General features: G+C 41.7%; 3 protein-coding genes across 5 annotated transcripts in view; 2 read left to right on the top strand and 1 right to left on the bottom strand.

Moving 5' to 3' along the window:
• Nucleotides 1–1083: 1083 nt before the first annotated feature.
• Nucleotides 1084–7328, top strand: LOC139376818 (angiotensinogen). The gene is made up of 5 exons (XM_071119756.1): nt 1084–1372; nt 3616–4425; nt 4565–4838; nt 5873–6029; nt 6291–7328. Exons 2-5 carry the CDS (start codon nt 3654–3656, stop codon nt 6465–6467), a joined length of 1380 nt encoding a protein of 459 aa, XP_070975857.1. The 5' UTR covers nt 1084–1372; nt 3616–3653; the 3' UTR covers nt 6468–7328.
• A 253-nt stretch (nt 7329–7581) lies between these two features.
• Nucleotides 7582–17905, bottom strand: LOC139376816 (component of oligomeric golgi complex 2). Of its 2 annotated transcripts, none has more exons than XM_071119752.1 (18): nt 17690–17905; nt 17198–17359; nt 16805–16870; nt 16597–16677; nt 15337–15440; nt 14253–14361; nt 13940–14119; nt 13394–13518; nt 12720–12846; nt 12362–12501; nt 11690–11751; nt 11405–11556; nt 10940–11125; nt 10343–10415; nt 10016–10158; nt 9699–9838; nt 9138–9318; nt 7582–8149 (listed from the first exon to the last, which is right to left on the bottom strand). In XM_071119752.1, the coding sequence occupies exons 1-18, from the start codon at nt 17744–17746 to the stop codon at nt 8042–8044; spliced, it is 2196 nt and encodes a 731-aa protein (XP_070975853.1). In that variant the 5' UTR covers nt 17747–17905; the 3' UTR covers nt 7582–8041. The 2 variants fall into 2 exon arrangements, with proteins under 2 accessions (XP_070975853.1, XP_070975854.1); XM_071119753.1 differs by having other exon boundaries at nt 16811–16870; nt 17690–17904.
• The window catches only part of LOC139376817 (piggyBac transposable element-derived protein 5-like), a 40986-nt gene continuing 32507 nt past the window's right edge, over nt 12137–20615 (top strand). Inside the window, exons 1-2 of one of the 2 annotated variants that reach the window (XM_071119755.1) lie at nt 12137–12380; nt 19191–19375. In XM_071119755.1, the coding sequence (XP_070975856.1) occupies nt 12286–12380; nt 19191–19375 (280 nt within the window). In that variant the 5' untranslated portion in view covers nt 12137–12285. Of the gene's footprint in view, nt 12381–18906; nt 19376–20615 lie in introns of those variants that run through there. The other variant, XM_071119754.1, reaches the window with a different exon arrangement.

Below are 20615 nucleotides of genomic sequence, written 5' to 3'. Positions count from 1 at the left end.
TGTGAATACGTATGTAAATGTATGTTCAGAGTAATAATATCTAGATGAATGATAAAGACAAAATAACATAATCCACCATAAACGATTAACATAATCCACCATAACCCAACTCCTTATTACAATATTTTCATCAATACGGAACATCCCACTGGACATGCACAGGTTGAATCAAAGTTGTTTCCATGTCACTTCAATTAAATTAAATTGAACCAACGTGGAACAGACGTTGAATTGAAGTGAAGTTACCAAAACAATTCAGTTGGTGGCAGTATTGTTTCAGCAAAAAGGGACTCTGCTTTTTGATAGTTATTATTTGAACTAACAATTTTGGGTACACCGAGTATACAAACATTAAGAACTGCTCTTTCAATAACATAGACTGACCAGCTGAATCCCGGTGAAAGCTTTGATCCCTTATTGATGTCACTTGTTAAATCCACTTTAATCAGTGTAGATGAAGGGGAGGAGACAGGTTAAATAATTATTTTTACGCCTTGCAACAATTGTGACATGGATTGTGTATGTGTGCCATTCAGAGGGTGATTGGGCAAGATAAAACATTTAAGTGCCTTGTGTATCAAGAATGGTCCACCACCCAAAGGACATCCAGCCAACTTGACACAACTGTGGGAAGCATTGGAGTCAACATGGGCCAGCATCCCTGTGGAACGCTTTCGACACCTTTTAGAGTCCATGCCCTGATGAGTTGAGGCTGTTCTGGGGGCAAAAGTGTTCCTAATGTTTGTATGTAAGACCTTCTTTACAAGTAATGCATAGCATGTAGTGGTTGACATAAACTGACATTATCATGTATTATATCTATAAATAAAATGTGTGATATAAACCTTATTTAGGGCGCTGACAACAAAGTGTTATCATATTTTGTGATGTAAAAACATCAGATGTTCAGTGGGTGCAGCCAAACTATAATGTTGACCTTTTCCTATAAAGGCTTGCTGCAATGCACCAATAACTTGTGGAATTTATCAATAACACTCACCCTCCCACAAACATACACAAACACATTGTATTTTTCTTACACACTTTGTGATTCCAACCCAAGAGATGGAAAACCTGTCTGACACAATTTCCTGGTTTCCTCTTGTGAAAGTCAGTTAATCCCGCAAACCACTGCTTGCGTCATGTTCAGAGTAAATACATTGGGCACAAGGACAACAGGGTGGTCTTCTGCTCTGAGCAATTTATTTATCAGCAAGTACATAAGCCACTCTGGAACATCACAGAATACTCTGTGACACAATGGTCTAGTTAATGAGTAACTCAGGGGTTCAGAGCTATTAGTTTTTTTAAGACAGACAGCAAGTCCACTGCTGACCTCAGTTAGGCTACAGCAATAGCAAGCCATCACAAGGTAAGGCAAAGCTTTCTCAATTCACTTTCAATGTAGTTGTACAGAAGTACAGTGTTTGCGCTTATAGAGTGTCAAAAAGCTGTGATTCAGGAGACATGAGAGCAATATGATTTGTCTTAAAAATCTATGTAAAAAATATTGACCTTTGTTTATCAAGATAGTGAATGTCTTCAAGTTTTAAATTAAAACAAGGAGACTTACTCCAGCAACACTTCTGGGTTTTACCATTCTGTGTTTGTTGGAAACATATTCTGTACCTTGTTTAAGAAAAGGGAAGGAGAAGGGAAGCATTCAAACATAGTGTACAAAAAAGAGAATTTCAGCGTTTTTTTATTTATTGAAATGACCCAATATCTTTGCTTACTGTAAACCTAATCATTAATCCAGGCCATGTATTCCCAGAAAGAGGAGGCTCTTGTGTTTGTTCTGTACTTCCAGAACTCTCATTATTTGGTAGTCATCCAACACAAATAATAAAGTACATTTCATTGGCTATGTTTAAGTAACAATATGGAGTGATCATTTGAAAAAAGTGGTATTTATGGATAAGTAGGCCTATCCCACATATTTGGGCCAAACATAGACGTCTATGTTTCACAAGTTTGGACAGCACAGTACAGTACAGTAGAGCACAGCAGAGTACATTACAGTACTGCACAGTACAGCACAGCAGAGTACAGTACAGTAAATAAAAGTAGAGCATACAGTACAGTAGAGTGCAGTACAATACATTAGAGCACAGTAGAGTACAGTAATGTATAGTTCAGCACAGTAGAGTATAGAGCAGTATAATGTACTATATTGTACCCTAATTGACTCGAATGTACTCTACTCTACTGAGCTAAACTGTGCTGTACTCTACTGAATTTAACTGTACTGTACTCTACTGTGCTCTACTGTGCTCTAGATAAACAACAGGTAGATAAACAACAACATATCACAGTCATAGAAATAAAAAATATATTTCTGTAACCGTTACTGAGAATGTTATTGTAGTTGAAGTGGTCTGTTGGTTTACTCTATAGGTTGGACTATGTTGCCACCAGTTTTATAAGCTTTAGAAAATGTCATGTAAATGCATGTGATAGATGGGAGCAGATCTTCAGTTGAATGTTACATGGATAGAACAAATATTATTGTGATATAATGCTTACTTATTGAGAATGTATGTGTAGTTAAAATTTGGCCATAGAATCGAGTCCGTTAATTATTTATTTTCAACTTTCATTTACAACCGAAAATGAACCTGATTTCAATGTCTGGAAAATACGTATTTTCAACTTTAAATTGGAACCGAAAATTTACCTGAAATCAACGGTCGGAAAATACATGTTTTCAACTTCCAGAAAATTTCCTTTCAATGTCTGGAAAATACATATTTTCAACGCACAGAAAATATTCTTATGTATTTCCACCTTTCATTCAGAACCTACAATAAATATATTTTCAATGTCATTTTGCTAACTGGGATGTAAGAGTTGTCTAAGCCAAGATATTAATTAGCTCCCCTTAGCAGATCTATATAATCAGAATTTAGGGTTGGACGTATGTTTGGATAGTGGCTAAACTGTTTTTCTTTGTGGTCAGTTCCATATGTACTTGCTATGGCCTAACCTCTAACCCACTGACCTCTGCAGCTGAAGGCGAGCCAGCATCCCATTCACTATCCAAAAAGAAAAGGACAGATAAAGTCAAAATAAATCAATCACTGACAGACAGACCTCAGCCAGTGGCGTAGTGCAATTTCGCTGCCCTACGCTTAGACCCCCGCTTAGCAAGCCTGCCGTTGCCATGAGTCTAAGAGAAAATGTTTCTGTTTAGAGCTAATTTCTTGCTATTCTAAACATTTTGCTATGAGGCTAAGAGAAAATGTTGCAATTTTGAAGCTAATTTGCTGTTCTTCTCAACATGTATTTAATGCCATGAGTCTAAGAGAAAATGTTTCTGTTTAGAGCTAATTTCTTGCTATTCTAAACATTTTGCTATGAGGCTGAGAGAAAATGTTGCAATTTTGAAGCTAATTTCCTGTTCTTCTCAACATGTATTTAATGGCTTATGACGTGTTTATATGCTATCTGGTGTCCTGACCTGCGGGGGTGTGTTCTAGACAAGTGACCTCAGCTCAATGTTCCAGGCAGCCAATCATGATTTGAGATGGTCAACATTGATAACAAAGCCATGGCTTGAAATAGTAACAGGCACTGACAGAATTAACCCTATGACCCTTTTCTATCTCTTCACAGAAATATTCAAAGGAAATTTCTGGCCAAAAAGGCAGAACATGCGTCATATATTTTGCCCTCTCCTTCTGCTCTCCTGCCTCTCGGTAGGCCTAGCGAACCGTGTATATGTCCACCCGTTTAACCTCTTCGCCTCTGAGAACGTCAGCTGTGAGACCATCAAAACCGAAGTGACCAAACCTCTGGAGACTGTCCCTTTGACCCCCCTTAACAATGACAGTGTGGTGCCTGACACTCGAGACTTCACAAGCACTGACAGACTGAAACAGAACGTTACTCAGCGCACTGCTGTACTGGCAGAGCTGCTCAACTCTCTGGGCCTCCGGATGTACAAAGCTCTGAGCAGCAAGCAAAAGGACTCCAACACCTTGCTCTCGCCCATGAACACCTTTGGCTCTCTGGTCACCTTGTACCTGGGGGCCTCCAAAAAAACAGCCATCCCTTACCAGCAGCTGCTGGGCCTGAACAGGGACACGGACAGAGACGACTGTGTCTCCCTAGTGGACGGCCACAATGTTCTTCGCACTCTGCAGGACATCAATTCCCTGGTGGATGGGCCCAAGGATGAGATCAACACTTGTGTGTGGGCCTTTGCTCGCAAGGGCGCTGACCTCTCAAAGGACTTTGTACAAGGCACCCAGGACTTCTCTGATGCCTCGTACATCAGAGCAGTGGATTTCTCCCAACCCCAGGAAGCTGAGACCCAGATCAACAACTTCATCCAGAAGACATCAGACAGGAAAATCACGAGCCTGTTCAAGGACCTTAGCTCAACCACAGATCTACTGTTTGTCAGCTCTGTCCATTTCAAAGGTAAACAATCATAGTTTTCACACAAGACAAAAAACACATACAGTACAATAGCAGTGTCAAAACATTACAGCAGCAGACAAAAACAATTCTACAAAATCCACATCATAAGCAACAAACAAGCTATTTTTCCCTTTTTCAGGCAACTGGAAGAAGGCGTTCCAGACAGAGAAAACTACCATGCAGGAGTTCAAGGTTGATGCAACAACAACTGTCATGGTCCCTCTCATGACCCACACAGGCACCTACAAGTACCTGAATGATAAGGACAGGAAGTGCACCGTGGTGAAACTATCTCTGAGCAAACGGGCCTACATGCTGCTGGTGCTGCCTCACGAGGGGAGCAGCCTGCATGACATGGAGTCTCGACTACAGTCAGACATCATCTCTGGCTGGCACAGGCATCTGAAGGAGGGGTAAGTCAGAAAATATCTGAGCTCCATCTTGCAATGTTTCTGACAGATTTATGTTACCTATGATGACACCTACAAGTGCTGTATTATGTGCTGCATTAAACATTGATAACTATTACTGAAATATTGGAGCTCCTGTCCCGAGGAGAATATCTATTTTTTGACAACTGACACCAGTTCACACTTTGCGCCACAAAGATTTGTGGAAAGACTAAATCAATTGATCAATAGTAAGCTATTTTAAAAGTAGAATCCTTAATAGAAACAATAATAAAGCCGTCACCCCGCCTGTGTTTTGGTAAAAATCAAAAGTATGGGCCTGGAAAAATGTAACCAAATCAAATCAAATCAAATTTATTTATATAGCCCTTCGTACATCAGCTGATATCTCAAAGTGCTGTACAGAAACCCAGCCTAAAACCCCAAACAGCAAGCAATGCAGGTGTAGAAGCACGGTGGCTAGGAAAAACTCCCTAGAAAGGCCAAAACCTAGGAAGAAACCTAGAGAGGAACCAGGCTATGTGGGGTGGCCAGTCCTCTTCTGGCTGTGCCGGGTGGAGATTATAACAAAACATGGTCAAGATGTTCAAATGTTCATAAATGACCAGCATGGTCGAATTATAATAAGGCAGAATAGTTGAAACTGGAGCAGCAGCACAGTCAAATTCAAAGTTCTCTCAAATTCAAAGACAGAGCCTATGGATGCAAGGACTGGCCATCCATTATATCAACATTATAATTTTAACCAAGTTTTGAGGCCATACAGTGTTTGTTTACAATTACATTGTTTGCAAACAATGGAGTAAAACAAGCTTATATTTTGGATTCTGATGGGGTATGACAGTTAAACTAAGCTCATGAGGCTTTTATAGGTTATATTCTTCAAGAATCAATGGGTATATATCATTAATTTATAAGTCCTTAAATGGATGTAGCAACTAAGGATTCCAGCTTTAATGGAACATGTACTGTAGCAGCTATCAGGAATAGGGACAGAAATAAGCACTGTGCAAACTGGTCTGTTGTTTTCCCTGTAGGTTCCTGGAACTGTCTCTGCCCAAGTTCTCCATGACAGCCTTGACTGACCTAAGGTCATTGCTCTTTGACATGGCAGCTGAGATTGAGAAAAGTCTGCTGGGTTCAGATGCTGAGTTTGAGAGACTCAGCAGTAAGAAGCCGTTCAGTGTTGATAAGGTAAGACCTAGATTTCCCCCTTAGTGGTATAGGAACAACAAAAATATGTTTACATAAACCTGTGATAGGGAGCAGATAGATACTAAACTAAACAGTACCTTTACAAATTGCAGCCTACTATGTGTGGTGAATGCAAATAGACACAAGAGAGAGAATGGGGGAAAGAACTGTTGGTAATCTAGTACTCCTATAGTCTTTTGCAATAATTTGTTGGAATCTAATGGTGACTTGGAACTCATTGTAGTAGTGCATCTCTTCCAGGTGTTCAACAAAGTCATGTTTGAGATGTCTGAAGGTGGTTCTGAGACTCAAGACAAGACCCAAGATGAAGGGGTTCCCCTCAAATTCACTGTCAACAGGCCCTTCTTCTTCGCTATTGTAGAGGGAAACTCCAATGCCATTCTCATGCTGGGAAAAATAAGAAACCCGACTCTTTAGGGCTTCTACATCAACATAACAAATCTGTGACCAACTGCAGAAGAATGCACATGAAAGCCTCCTGGATCAGCAGACTTGTTTGTACTGACAGATCAATGCAATATTGCATGTTCCCTTACTAGTATGATCATTTATTCCAGGAGTTAAGAACTTATGTATACATCATGTGTCATGTTTGTGAAAAAACACACAATATTACACTGTATTAAGATGTAATGTATTCACATAGAGCACATTCAAATCAAATCAAATTGTATTTGTCACATGCGCCAAATACCACAGGTGTAGACCTTACAGTGAAATGCTTACTTACAAGCCCTTAACCAACAACGCAGGTTTAAGAAAATCCCTAAAAAAGTAAGAGATAAGAATAACAAATAATTAAAGGACAGCAGTAAATAACAATAGCGGGGCTGTATATATATGTATTAAAGTGACTATGCATAGATAATAACAGAGAGTAGTAGCAGCAAGGGGGGAGGGGTGCAAATAGTCTGGGTAGCCAGATTTGATTCGCTGTTCAGGAGTCTTATGGCTTGGGGGTAGAAGCTGTTTAGAAGCCTCTTGGACTTAGACTTGGCACTCTGGTACCGCTTGCTGTGTGGTAGCAGAGAGAACAGTCTATGACTAGGATGGCTGGAGTCTTTGACAATTTTTAGGGCCTTCCTGACACCTATATCTAACATTATGCAGATCTTTGTGTCTAATATACATTGTAGAATTACAGCAATGTACTTACTGTTTGCTATGATAAAGGTAGACATGGTTGATAGGATTATTGAAAGGTCTGAATTTGTATATTCTATTATGCTAAGAGTTTGTTTTGTTGCGATTGCATGAATAAAACATCGTTTCTCTATTGTTGAAATGTCCATTTGTCTTGAAAAATCCTTTAAAAAAAGGGAACAGCTACTGACTATAATTCTCCTGAGACTTAAAGGTTTAGATAACATGGGGCTAATAATGACAAACCTCTTCGCAAAACCAGACCGTAAATAATGAAGTCGGATCCCTGTCTCTCAAATGAACTGAATGTCACTGAGCTTTATGATATGCCTTATCAGGTCACCCCTCATAACAGCTGAACTTGAATCACATTTACACAACAACATACAAAGATCGAAAGCTTTTATTACCAAGGTTATTACAACTTTGATTCACCTTATTTAAAAATGTACAATCTCATCCTTCACCAACTCTGTTCACGATGTACAATATCTTTATCCTTCACTAAAAAAGTAGACCAAGAAGCTGCCCTGGTCTACTTTTTGCCAGTATCTCTTTTGTATGATGACATAACTTGCATTATTGAACGTACAGTGAATTCTCAGGCAGGCATAGAGGGTTAGGGTTAACCCCCTTTGACCCCATTACATTACACATTTGCTGTTATGAACAGTCAGGGGGCCAGTAAGAAATATTGAATTACTATTGAAAATTAAAATGTTGAAGTTCTCTTGATTTCAATACCATCTTTCATATGATTAGCGTTCAAAATAAATAAGACCCAGTCCCTCATTGTGCTTTCTTCCTTCTAACTACGAGCATTCAGATACATTCATATCGGTGCAGGATTATGGTCCAGCCTGCTCTGATGGAGTCACGTCCTGTGCTCCTTGGACCAAGTCATTTAGTGTTGAGAACATGGTGATGTCGGCAGGTTGCAAACCCATCTTCTGAATCTGTCATGGGAAACAAACATACAATTTTATTTGTCACATACACTGAATACAACAGGTGTAGGTAGACCTTACAGTGAAATGCTTACTTACAAGCCCTTAACCAATAATACAGTTAAGAAAAATAACCAAAGAAAAGTAACAAATAAAAGTAACAAATAATTAAAGAGCAGCAGTAAAATAACACTAACGAGGCTATATACAGGGGGTACCGGTACAGAGTCAATGTGCGGGGGCACCGCTTTGCCGAGGTAATATTATCCCCAAGCCATAAGACTCCTGAACATCTAATCAAATGGCTACCCAGACTATTTGCATACCCCCCTCTTTTACACTGCTGCTACTCTCTGTTATTATCTATGCATAGTCACTTTAATAACTCTACCTACATGGACATATTACCTCAGTTACCTTGACTAACCGGTGCCCCCACACATTGACTCTGTACCGGTACCTCCTGTATATAACCTCGCTATTGTTATTTTACTGCTGCTCTTTAATTATTTGTTACTTTAATTTCTTATTCTTAAAAAATTTAAAAAAGTCTACGCCTGTTATATTTGGCGCATGTGACAAATACAATTTGATTGAATATGTACATGTAGGTAGAGTTATTAAAGTGACTATGCATAGATAACAGAGTAGCATAAGTGTAAAAGAGGGGGAGGGGGGGGGCAATTCAAATAGATGTTTAGATGTTGTTTAGATGTTTAGGAGTCTTATGGCTTGGGGGTAGAAGCTGCTTAGAAGCCTCTTGGACCTAGACTTGGCGCTCCGGTACCGCTTGCCGTGCGGTAGCAGAGAGAACAGTCGATAACTCGGGTGGCTGGAGTCTTTGTGGTATTGGAGGCTTACCATCACAACAATTATTCTGGGGTTTTCCTGACCTGCCTTCCTTCCCATTGTTTGAGTTAAACATACTGTCTTTCTATAACATAGACAAAGGACAAATACAAGATAAGTTTGGGTTCTCTAACAGGGTGAACCCTACCTGCTCTCCCAGGTACTCCACATCCAAGGCCAGCTGCAGGCGGATCTTGCTGTCATCTGTGGGGCCTCCAGTGGTACCTATCGTGTTGGTGGTTGCCGTTTTCCTCGCTTGCTTCAGTCTCTTTAAACTTTCCTCCATTTTTTTTACGGAACTCAAAACATCTGATATGGTTTCAAAATATCTGCCCAATGTCAAGATGGAAAATTAGTATTTTGTGCTTGGTGGAGCAGACCAAAAAGCTACTTAAGTTTGTGAGGTTGACTGTCCTTGAATTCAATTCAATTGTTAGTTTGTGTCCTTGTGTGGTGCCATTCTTAGTACAAAACAGTGTGACTCACTGCACTGGCCCTAGAGAGTCAACCTCATTTTATTAAATATTATTATAACACGTTACCAGGACTAAAAACTTTGGCATGCATTCAAATTGAAAGCTGTATATGTGGACTAGAATTATCTTCACAGGATCTTATTTTCCCATTCATGAAGTGGTCTCCAGCCATCTCTTACAGTATACTGTACTTGCCTACACAGGAAGTCTAACAGACAGCAGAGTCCCCCTACCTGTGAGTGCAGTCATTGAGTGCGACCCGTAGCCAGTCCTGGGCAATGGAGGGCTTCACCATGTCTTTGGAGTCGCTCAGGAGCTGGTGCAGCGGCCGCAGGGCGTTGTCCATGTAGGCAGAAGCTCTGAAGGGAACTTCCTATACAGTAGATGAAGAACAGGCACATATTTTCAAGCTTGTGACTGCTGTGACTGTGGTGCACTTTTCAATATTTTGGTACTATACAGCAGATGTTCTCTAATAATCTCAGTAACGTTGAAGCCTAATGGGAGCACTGCTCCATTGTCTTGGGAGGATGACGGCAGGCCTTCTCACTTTGTTGGTCCTTCGGTATAGTCGGGGGACCTCAGAGGCACTCTTCAGGAAGCGAAAGCACCTCTCAGTTAAATGCTGAGTCATCTTGCTGTTCAGGGTGGGAATGCAGCCAGACAGGGAGGCTTTGGAGTCTTCTAGGGCCTCTGGGGAGAGAACACAGGGCATGGAAGGACACTTGTCAAAAAGGCAATCAAAAGGCACTATATCAACTGACTTGCAGTAAGAGAACAGTAACAGCTGATGGAATAAGTATCATGATTGAACACTGTCTGGAGCAAGGTATCAGTTTGTGCATTTAATCTTTCAAGCATGATGATGACGACATACCTCCAACAATTACAACGTTTTTGTACCCAATGACCTCCAGTTTCTGCATAATCATCTTAGAAAGTTCCGGAATCTGTGAGAAAGGCAAATGTTTAATGGTAAAGAAAACTAATGATGCAAAAATAACAAGGTTAACGCAATTGCATATCTATGTAATGTTGCCTACCCCTAAAAGTAATTCGTAAAATTAAAAACCACATCTATTAAGAAATGTGTAAATTATTTTTCTACTTGCACATTCATCTTCTGCACATCTACCATTCCAGTGTTTAATTGCTATATTGTAATTACTTCACCACCATGGCCTATTTATTGCCTTACCTCCCTTATCCTACCTCATTTGTACATGCTGTATATAGACATTTCTACTGTATTATTGACTGTATGTTTGTTTATTCCATGTGTAACTCTGTGTTGTTGTACGTGTCGAACTGCTTTGCTTTATCTTGGCCAGGTCGCAGTTACAAATGAGAACTTGTTCTCAACTAGCCTACCTGGTTAAATAATGGTGAAATAAAATTAAATTTAAAAAATACAGTACAAAACTTAATTGGCTTATTTTGCAGGATCTTGGTCATGATTGGTCCATATCACTACCTGGTCCTGTAGTTTGTCCACATCGGAGGCTATAAAAACCAGCTGTTTGGTAGATAAGGTTGCTGGGCTGCCACTCTCACTGCCCCCATCATCCTGAGAGGTGCGACTGGACGTGGAGGAGGCAGAGCTGGGGAGGGGCCTCACAGGGTCTTTACTGACCTCCGTGGAGGGAGATTTAGTCAGCATCTAGGAGACAGGGTCCAGAAACACCAATCATGACAACTTAATAGGACCAGCATTTCCTTTCATAGTATTCACATGTTCATTCCTGCTGCTTTAAAACACTGGAATACTGACATATGCTGCAGGCTACATTGAAAAATAGATTAATAGAGGTATCACTGAATCCATAGACACTATGTACACTAGCATTAATATTGTAGTGGAAAGGTTGGGTTTCCATGTTGGAGGAATTTTGGGTTGCCCTGTTTGAGGAAAGTTGGGTTCCCATGTTGGAGGCTGTACCTCAGTGAGGAACTTGGAGTAGCGTGAGATGAGCTGCAGGGTGAGCTTCCAGAAGCGGTGAGACAACGGGGGCAGGTAGACCTTTTCCGCCCAGCACCTGACCAAGCTGTTCCACAGCACCTGGGACACCAGCAGGTGGTAGCAGCTGCCCGCTGAGGAATAGAGTGTGTAAGGGTGTAAGGGGAGGGGGGAGCAGGTAATAAAAGCCAGCATGTAATATTGCCTTTTGTGGTAATGAAATATAACTTTTCCATTTATACATGAAAGTTGAGTATAGCTACTAACCTGGTGCTGCCTCTAACCCATCAGCAATAGCATTCTCTAAACATGCAGCAATTTCCTTGTACCTGTGACAAAGATCGGGAACAACAAGTTAATGCATCGCTATTAAACACGTATAAGCTAGCTTGCTTATTTTGAGCAAAACAGTTCTAAATTGATTTTTCCAATCTCCATTTTTGTAGAAATGGTATTGCAAAAGAGGATGATTATTCTTTACAATAAGATAAATAACATAGCGCATTTTTAAAACAATCTTGACTGTAAAACAGATAGCAACCGCCATTACACAACATGCAGCTGTGATGGAATTGAAAGCACACAATTTGAAGCATGTGCAGCATGATAGACTTTCCATTGTGAAATGTGCAGAGGCTGGTTGACAAACAGTGCAAGGCACAGAGAGTCCAACAACCTTCACGTTGACTCTATAGAGGATCAATATTTCCTTAGACGGGGTATTCATCAGGAGCCTTGTGTTGGACACAGTTACTTCTAACCCGTAACTGTTATCTTCTTATCTCTATGCGTAACATGATATCAGCACAATATCCAGGAAGTTAAACTGATGACTGGACATCAGCAGGGTAGGTGACAATTAAATGGTGCAAAATCAAGCACAGAAGGTCAGTACAGGATGCACAGAAGTCAAAGGTCATGGAGCACGCAGCTACTCACCGGAGCTGGAAGTAGACAGGTAGGTTCCACTTGTTGTGGAAGCTCTGATAGGAGGCGTGAGCTCTCAGTCTCCTCACACTGGCTTGGGAGCCACACTGCCTATCAAACTTCCTCACAAAGTCCATGCTGATTGTGTACCTCTGCAAAATAGATACAGACATGAACCGAATGAGAATCTGGTCACTCTCTCCTACTAGTAGAGTAGGACTTGTCAGGGTCAGTGTTTCCATTACTATTTCCATTGTATTTCCAAGCTCTGTTGAACACTGCCAAAGAGACTGGCTTCTAATGGTTTTATATGACGCCATAGGACTACTTTGATGCCAGAAGAACGAGATTGGGTTGTTACAGTATGTACCTCATAAAAGGTGTCAGGGTTTCCCGCGTTGAAGAGAGAGGGGATTCTCTCCTCGATACCTTTGATGATTTCAGGCCAAACGGAGTTCACCAAGAAGTCGTATCCAGGCACTATGTCTGCCTTTTCACTGGACAGACAGCAGAAAGCAAAGACATGAGAAAGAACAAATAAGAAATTCATAGGTTATGAACGTAACTCAAATTAAATTGTATGTCACACGCGCTGTGAAATGCTTACTTACAAGCCCTTATTAATCAACTAGACAGTCTTACTAAAATAGAGTTAAGAAAATGTTTACTAAATAAACTAAAGTAAATGTAAATAGTCCGGGTGGCCGTTTGATTAATTGTTCAGCAGTCTTATGGCTTGGAGCTAGAAGCTGTACAGGAGCCTTTTGGACCTAGGCTTGGCGCTCCGGTACCACTTGCCGGTGCGATAGCAGAGAAAACAGTTCATGACTTGGGTGACTGGAGTCTTGGAGAATTCTTTGGGCCTTCCTCTGACCCCGCCTAGTATAAAGGTCCTGGATGTCAGAAAGCTTGGGCCCAGTGATGTACTTGGCTGTACGCACTACCCTCTGTAGCGCCTTATGGCCATTAAACCATATACTTTCTTATATCTGTCGGGAGAAATGCCTTCAGAACATTGACATCCAGCTCAGCTATGGCGGGTACCTTGAAATGGCCATTCCAGTCACCTCGCGCAGCAGTCTACAGTGATGCGGCACAAACTCTAAGAGCTTGGTGTACATTATTTGAAGGCCATTGGGGGTGGACTTGACCAGCTGTTCAACGATGACCTGTTGACAACAAAATAGTCAGGTGAAGTACTGTTTATGTAGAGGAAGCATAGAATTCATCTCTGAAGAAGAACACAGTACATTAAGTTCTTGAATTGTCAATTTCCGCATCATTTCGTAAATATATTGGTGAGCTGGACACTAAGAGAGTGTCCCAGAAACCAGATTAAGTTTACACCTGGACTTAAATGCCATTAAAAATCATGATTGTTAGTCCAGGAGTAGGCTTAATCTGGATATGGGACACCAGCCCTAAACTGTCTTCTTTATATGCTATTTAGCAGATGCTTTACAGTCATGCGTGCATACACATGGGTGGTCCCGGGAATCGAACTCACATTCCTGGCGTTGCAAGCACCATGCTCTACCAACTGAGCATACAGGACCTAATCCTGACTGTTCCGCTCCCACACAACCTCACCTCATCCATGTAGGGCTTGACCAGGACTTGTCCCACCAGCGCCTCTGCGTCCCTGGTCTTGTCGATGGTGGCGTAAGTGCGTAGGCAGTGACGCACAATATCCACATTGGAGGTCTGGAGGCCCTGTATAAGGAGCCCCTCCAAAGACTGCTGTAGCATGGACGTGATGCCGGAAATACGCTACAACACAGATCGTACACAGACACAGTGTCAGTAAAATAATCTTGGGCAGGCACGGCCATTTTCAACCATTAACCTTAATCTAGTTTGTGTACTGAAAATCAACCCCAGAAATGCAATGGTGCGGACTTACAGGCCTGACTTTGTCCAGCAGGGGCATGCCCTTGCTTTGGACAGCATGGAATTGCAGCTGGTTGAACTCTGTGGCAATCCGCTCCAGAATCTGGCCAGCTAAGAGAGGACTACAAAGCAAAAGAAACAGCAAACTTAGAAACTGAAACATACACCAATATATAGAATACATAACATGATGAATATAGCTGACATAGCTACAGGGATAGGGGTAGGCCCTGAAATGCTGGCTGGATGCCATATTCTCAGAAAAAATTAAAAGCAAGGTCAAAATTAAAGTTTCAGTCGGGGATCTTAAGCACATATTGTACGAATAGAATACGTAACAAGAACTGCCCAAAAAAGAAGGATGTAAACATATCACATGAAGTGGATGACATAGTACACAAAAGTAAAATTATCTGGGAAAAGTTAGCAAATTATTATTATTTTTACTTCTGGAGGAAATGCAGTTAATAATTGTGAGTCTCCTCCCTCGCTAATGGAAAAACTTTCGGCCAAACCCCTCCCTTACACTAACTTAGCCCGTGTTTATCATGGTCAAAAAGCACATTTTGCTATTCATGAATTTTTACGATATAGCCAAATTTGACTTTGTGGCTGTGGAATCTAATGGAAACGTTTATCATCCGTACACAGGCACTGCACCAGTTTACGCACCGCCTTCGCCCAATCCCGATTCGTCCAAATAATCTATACACAATTGAATGAAGTAGCACAAAAAAAAATGGGGACCCGTTTTGGCTAGTGAGCACCACTTTCAAGACTACTGGTTTAAATTACACAAATGTTCCGGAGCATCACTTGTTTTGGTACTTTTTATGCCTTTTTCTCCCCAATTTCATGATATCCAATTGGTAGTTACAGTCTTGTCCCATCGCTTCAACTCCTGTACGGACTCGGGAGAGGCCACGGTCGAGAGCCATGCATCCCTGGAGAATCACTTAAAAAAATGGGGTAATGGCTTCTTTCTGTGACCTTGCCTCATCAGTAACTTAGATGCATCCGTATGGTAGAGACTATAATATGTCATATCAGCAAAAAGCTGATACAATCCTTTTTTTTTTTTTTTTTTTTTTACATACCTGCTTATCTCAAGAGATGTTGAGTCTTTTGAGTTCTGAGAATGTAGGATTTTTTCAATCTTCTCTACTGATCGAACAACTTGGATGAGTCTTGTGACACACATCTTGTATAGGGGAACAAAAAATTAGAAACATGACCGTTTAAACAGACTCATCTCTAGCATCCAGCTACACACATACAAATATACTGTATTTTACAGAAACACAAATGTCTGAAATGGTAGACATACACTATATTTAAAAAAAGTATGTGGACAACCATTCAAATGAGTGGATTCAGCTATTTCAACCACACCCGTTGCTGTCAGGTGTATAAAATCGAGCACACAGCCATGCAATCTCCATAGACAAACATTGACAGTAGAATGACCTTACTGAAAAGCTCAGTGACTTTCAAAGTGGCACTGTCATAGGATGCCACCTCTCCAACAAGTCAATTCGTCAAATTTCTAGATCGCAGTTCTAGAAGGGTCACTACAGACTTGAGTTCAATCCTGGGCTGTATCACAACTGGCCGTGATCGGGAGTTCCATGGGGCGGTACACAATAAGCCCAGCGTCGTCTGGGTTAGGGGAGGGTCTGGCCAGGGGGGCTTTACTTGGCTCATCGCGCACTAGTGAGTCCTTGTGGCGGGCCCGGCGCCTGCAGGCTGACCTCTGTGGTCTGGTGAACAGTGTTTTCTCCGACACTGGCTTCCGGGTTAAGTGGGCGGGTGTTGTTTCTGAGGACATGACTTGACCTTCGCCTCCCGAGCCCGTTGGAGAGTTGCAGCGATGAGACAAGATTGAAATTGGGGAGGAAATGGGGGTAAAATACAACAACAAAAATATAATAATGGTTTGTCGAGATCGGTGTGGAAGAACATGACTGGCCTGCACAGTGCCTTGACCTCAAACCCACGGAACACTTTTGGGATGAATTGGAATGTCGACTGTGAGCCAGGCCTAATCACCCAACATCAGTGCCCGAACTCACTAATGCTCGTGGCTGAATGGAAGCAAGTGCCTGCAGCAATGTTCCAACATCTAGCGGAACACCTTCCCAGAAGAATGGAGGCTGTTATAGCAGCAAAGGGGGGACCAAATACATATTAATGCCCATGATTTTGGAATGAGATGTCCGACACGCAGGTGTCCATATACTTTGCGTCCTGTAGTGTATAACCTTGAGAGTGCCACGTTATGAGTCATAATACCCATAAAACCCAGAGGTCAAACGCATACTTTTGGTCATGTAGTGTATAAATCCAGGTTAACAAACCTTTTTGTTTTGCAAGTCATCTTGCTTTGATAGCTGGTTGTCAATGGCTTGGATCACCTCACTTACAGATGTTCTCAAGCTCTGAAAAAAATTAAGGGAGAAAGATACAACATATATAAATAGGACAAAGTGTGTGACCAAGTCAACAGCAATGAAGGTGAAATCAATGTATCATAATATGAAAAAAAGAGTCAAACAGAGCACATACCAGTACCTCTTCCTGCAACTGACCCAGTGGCACTGATAGCTGGTTCAGGGCTTTGTCCATTCCAACCTAAATAGATGATACATCAAGTATGCCCATTATTCTCTAACTACTACTGTAGTTATTAGGCCTAATTTACATTTAAAAGTCCTGATCTTAGCTGGAGCAACTGTTTGAAAGAACAAACAGGCATCTCATCATCACACCCATTTAGATTGCTACATCCATACTGAGCAGATTCTGCTGATGCTCCCAGTTTCTTTCAAGTGACATCATTATAAAATAGGATTGCCAACTTGTTATTTGGCTACAAATGCATGGTTGTAACGTTCATTAATGCCACTTATGGGTGGGGGACACTGCAGCATCTTGGACCTGACAGCCATAGGAACCTACCAGATTGGTGGAGAGGTTGACAAAGTCTGCATAGTCTTTGTTGATGAGCTCCACCATGGCTGTTTTGAGCAGTTTGTAATACATCTCAAGGTCCTCGCGCATCTCCTCCAGCTGGACATGCTTTCTGCAATCAGCAACAAACTGATCCACGTCGAAGTCATCCTGAATGCAACAGAATATGAAGAAGAAAACATGTATCATGATTGATCATGTAGTTAACGTTAGCTAGCCAATTCTTATGCAAAATCTGTCCAGCAGAAACTAACTTGATAGATGCTTGCCATTTCTAAATCGGGCATTAACAGTTTGATGAAGAAAGTAGATAGCTAAATACGAGGAGACAAATTTAGGCGTATATAATTAGTGTCTTTTCAAGATGTGATAACATGGAATGAAGCCAGTTTGGCTGATCACTGTTAGCTGACCTATGGCAATACAAGCTAACGTTAGCTTGGAAAAGTGACATTATCTTAGCTACTGTTAGCTAACTACCTTCATAAACACGTCCTTGTCGAAACAGAGAGAATCCGGCCCCTTTGGCAGATTCATTTTTCTTTCGTACTATCCTTGAAATCGATAAAGGCTGGACATGTAGTTATAATATAAAGTAAAAAAAAGGTTGCTAAATCATTTCTGAAGAGGGGAAAAATACTGAAATTATACTTCCGCAAACATGGCAATGTACCACCACAGATAGAACAATGAGACAGATATTTCACCGGATGTATAATGTGAAGCATCCGGTTGGTGTTTCCACTCACTACCAAATATGGTGATGAGAGGAAGTCCATTGGCCAGCATTGGGAGAAGATTTTTCTCATTTATGAAACATTTGATCTCAATGCAGTTTTATTTTTCCAAAACTAGTATCTGTTACAGAGTGGGCTACGTTTTGTAGACTTTAACCTGTGCCAAAGTTTTTTTTTTAAATTAGTAGTTTAGGAGTGCAAGGGCAAATTGAGTTATTGCACACGCGCACTTCAAAGAAAATATACAACTAATTGTAGAACGCGCCAATAGGCTGTCGCTAGCTCGTGCTTGGCTCTGGCAACCTCCTTGCGTGTTCTGCACACTATGATTCATTTGCTATCTTGGGTTAGTTATAAAAATCTTTGGTACCATACCAACAAGTAAGATGACTGGGGCGACCCCGTCTATTGCACCCCCACAGGGCGCCAAGGGGAACGTTGTTTGTTTTATTCTAAGCATGGTGGTCTTAGAAACAGATTTTATCATACAAATCCTGACCTGCTGTTGCTCTCTTTTTCACAGGATATCATTCAATATTTTCAAAAATGACTTTAAATAGTTCCTGTTATTGCAATGTCATTGAATAATCATACATGTATTTTATATTCACATCATAAGCAAAAAATCAATTTATGGGGTTCTAACAGCATCAGAACACAATTCTGCTTTAATACCGTAAGATTTGACGTTACAGTGAGATAACAACGCTATTGGCCAGTACAGGAGAGCAACCAGGTCAGCTGACATGTAGATACCGCGTATTCTGTGAGGTCTCTACACAGTACGAGCCACCAACGAAATTGCTGGCCCAACCAGGATGCGCAGAGAGTGATAAATATTGATTATTTCGGTCTCTGTGCGCAGCGCGGAGGGGAACTTCAGTAGCCTTGATGAGGACAGCTCCCCTCCGGTCGATGCTTTGAAGAAAGGGGAGAGCCGAAGTTATCGCATCACAAGTCAAGTCTGCAGTAGGCCTAGCATAATTATCAAACGCGCACAGTGGGGAGTGGACTGTCATCTCCCGTGGGTAGGTGTGTGTGGCACGGGTTTTTCCCAGTATAGTTGCATGCCGAATATTGTGCGGTGTGGTAAGCTACCCAGTGCATCGACGAGCGATGGCGGAATGTGGAATGAAGGCGCTGTCTGTCCTGGAGGCGGCCCGCTCACGCTACGAGAGCTTGCAGATTTCAGATGATGTTTTTGGGGAATCGGGAGATGACAGTAGCGACAATCCCTTTTACAGCACTTCGGGTGACTCGAATTCGGATAACTGTTGCTTGGAGGCCGGGGATGATCAGAGGGCAGGTGAGACTGGGAATTGTCAAAACGGAGGTCCACCCGGGTCTATCTCAACGACTCAAGCAGAGGAGGATGGATGGAGCGACACACTGCAAGATATCACGGTGGCCCCCTACAACGACACATATGGTATGTCATTTCAAGAATAAAGCCTGGCTTGAATTAATAGGTTAAGGTCATTATCTCCATCGTGTGTGTGTGTGTGTGTGTGTGTGTGTGTGTGGGGGGGGGGGGGGGGGGGGGGGGATTCTCTATCTCGTGAGCGTGCGTGTCCATCTAATGAGTAGCCTATGATTGTAGGTCCTGATTGAACAGCAGGCCCAGAGAGTGAGAGAGGAAAAAAAGACAAAGTTTCCTTTTAATAAAGGATCATGACACAATATGGATGAATTGCTTGGAGAATTGTGGCTTATATGATTGGTCAGAATCTTAGAAACAGTGAAGTGGCAGTCTGGGAATGTGGTGGAGACACAGGACAATGAGTTAACAGTGAGTAGCTCAGGAAATGGAAATGGGCATAGAGGACATGTTGCAGAGAAGCCTAAGTGAATTAAAGACAATATTGGCACAGAACACATGTTTGAGCACTCTCTGCCTCTCTCTCTGCCTTTCTCTCTCTCTTTCTGGCTATCTCTCTCTCTCTGGCTCTCGCTCTCTCCCTCTGGCTCTAGCTCTCTCTGCCCTCTCCGCTCTCTCTGCCTCTCTCTCTGCTCTCTCTTCACTCTCTCCAGACACAAATAACATTGTGCAACATCTTTGCCAGTTCGGCCACATGTATTTGCCAACTAAGGCATTGTAGTATGCCAATGCATATTTTGGACCAGCTGCCATTGTAAAGGAATACTGAGCAGTTGCATGTCATGCTTAAAGGGGTAAACCATACTAGTACCAGCAACAACCTAACCAAATATGTAATATTCTTATCCTTACAAATGTCCTGTAAAATTGTCGATGTACTGTATTACAGATGATTATCAGTCATATAGAAGTAAAAAATAGCATTATGGATGTATCACACAACAAGTGTAGGTTGAGGTTCCTGCCTTCATCATTTGAAAGCTCTGTCACTGAGACCAAATGTGACTTCCAAATAAATGCCCCCCTCTCGATAAATGGTGGTCTGGGGGTGCATTGTGCCACTGTCACGATGTGAGAGAAAATCATGCCATCTGCCTGTAGGCTTTGGTATGGGCATCAACACAGGCAGTGACAGGTGGTAGTGTTAGCCAATGCATTTCAGGCACAAGGCATTGCTTTGGGAATCACTTCAGCATACAGAAGTCTTTGTACTTTATAGTCTACACTACAGTATGTGTGGCTGTCGCATTCTCCACTAGAGCCTCGTTTGTTTTCTCACACTCACCACCAA

The sequence above is a fragment of the Oncorhynchus clarkii genome, chromosome 20 (assembly GCF_045791955.1).
Source record: "Oncorhynchus clarkii lewisi isolate Uvic-CL-2024 chromosome 20, UVic_Ocla_1.0, whole genome shotgun sequence".
Classification (NCBI taxonomy): domain Eukaryota; kingdom Metazoa; phylum Chordata; class Actinopteri; order Salmoniformes; family Salmonidae; genus Oncorhynchus; species Oncorhynchus clarkii.
Note: the sequence above shows the minus strand (reverse complement) of the source record. Positions and strands in the feature narration are given on the sequence as shown.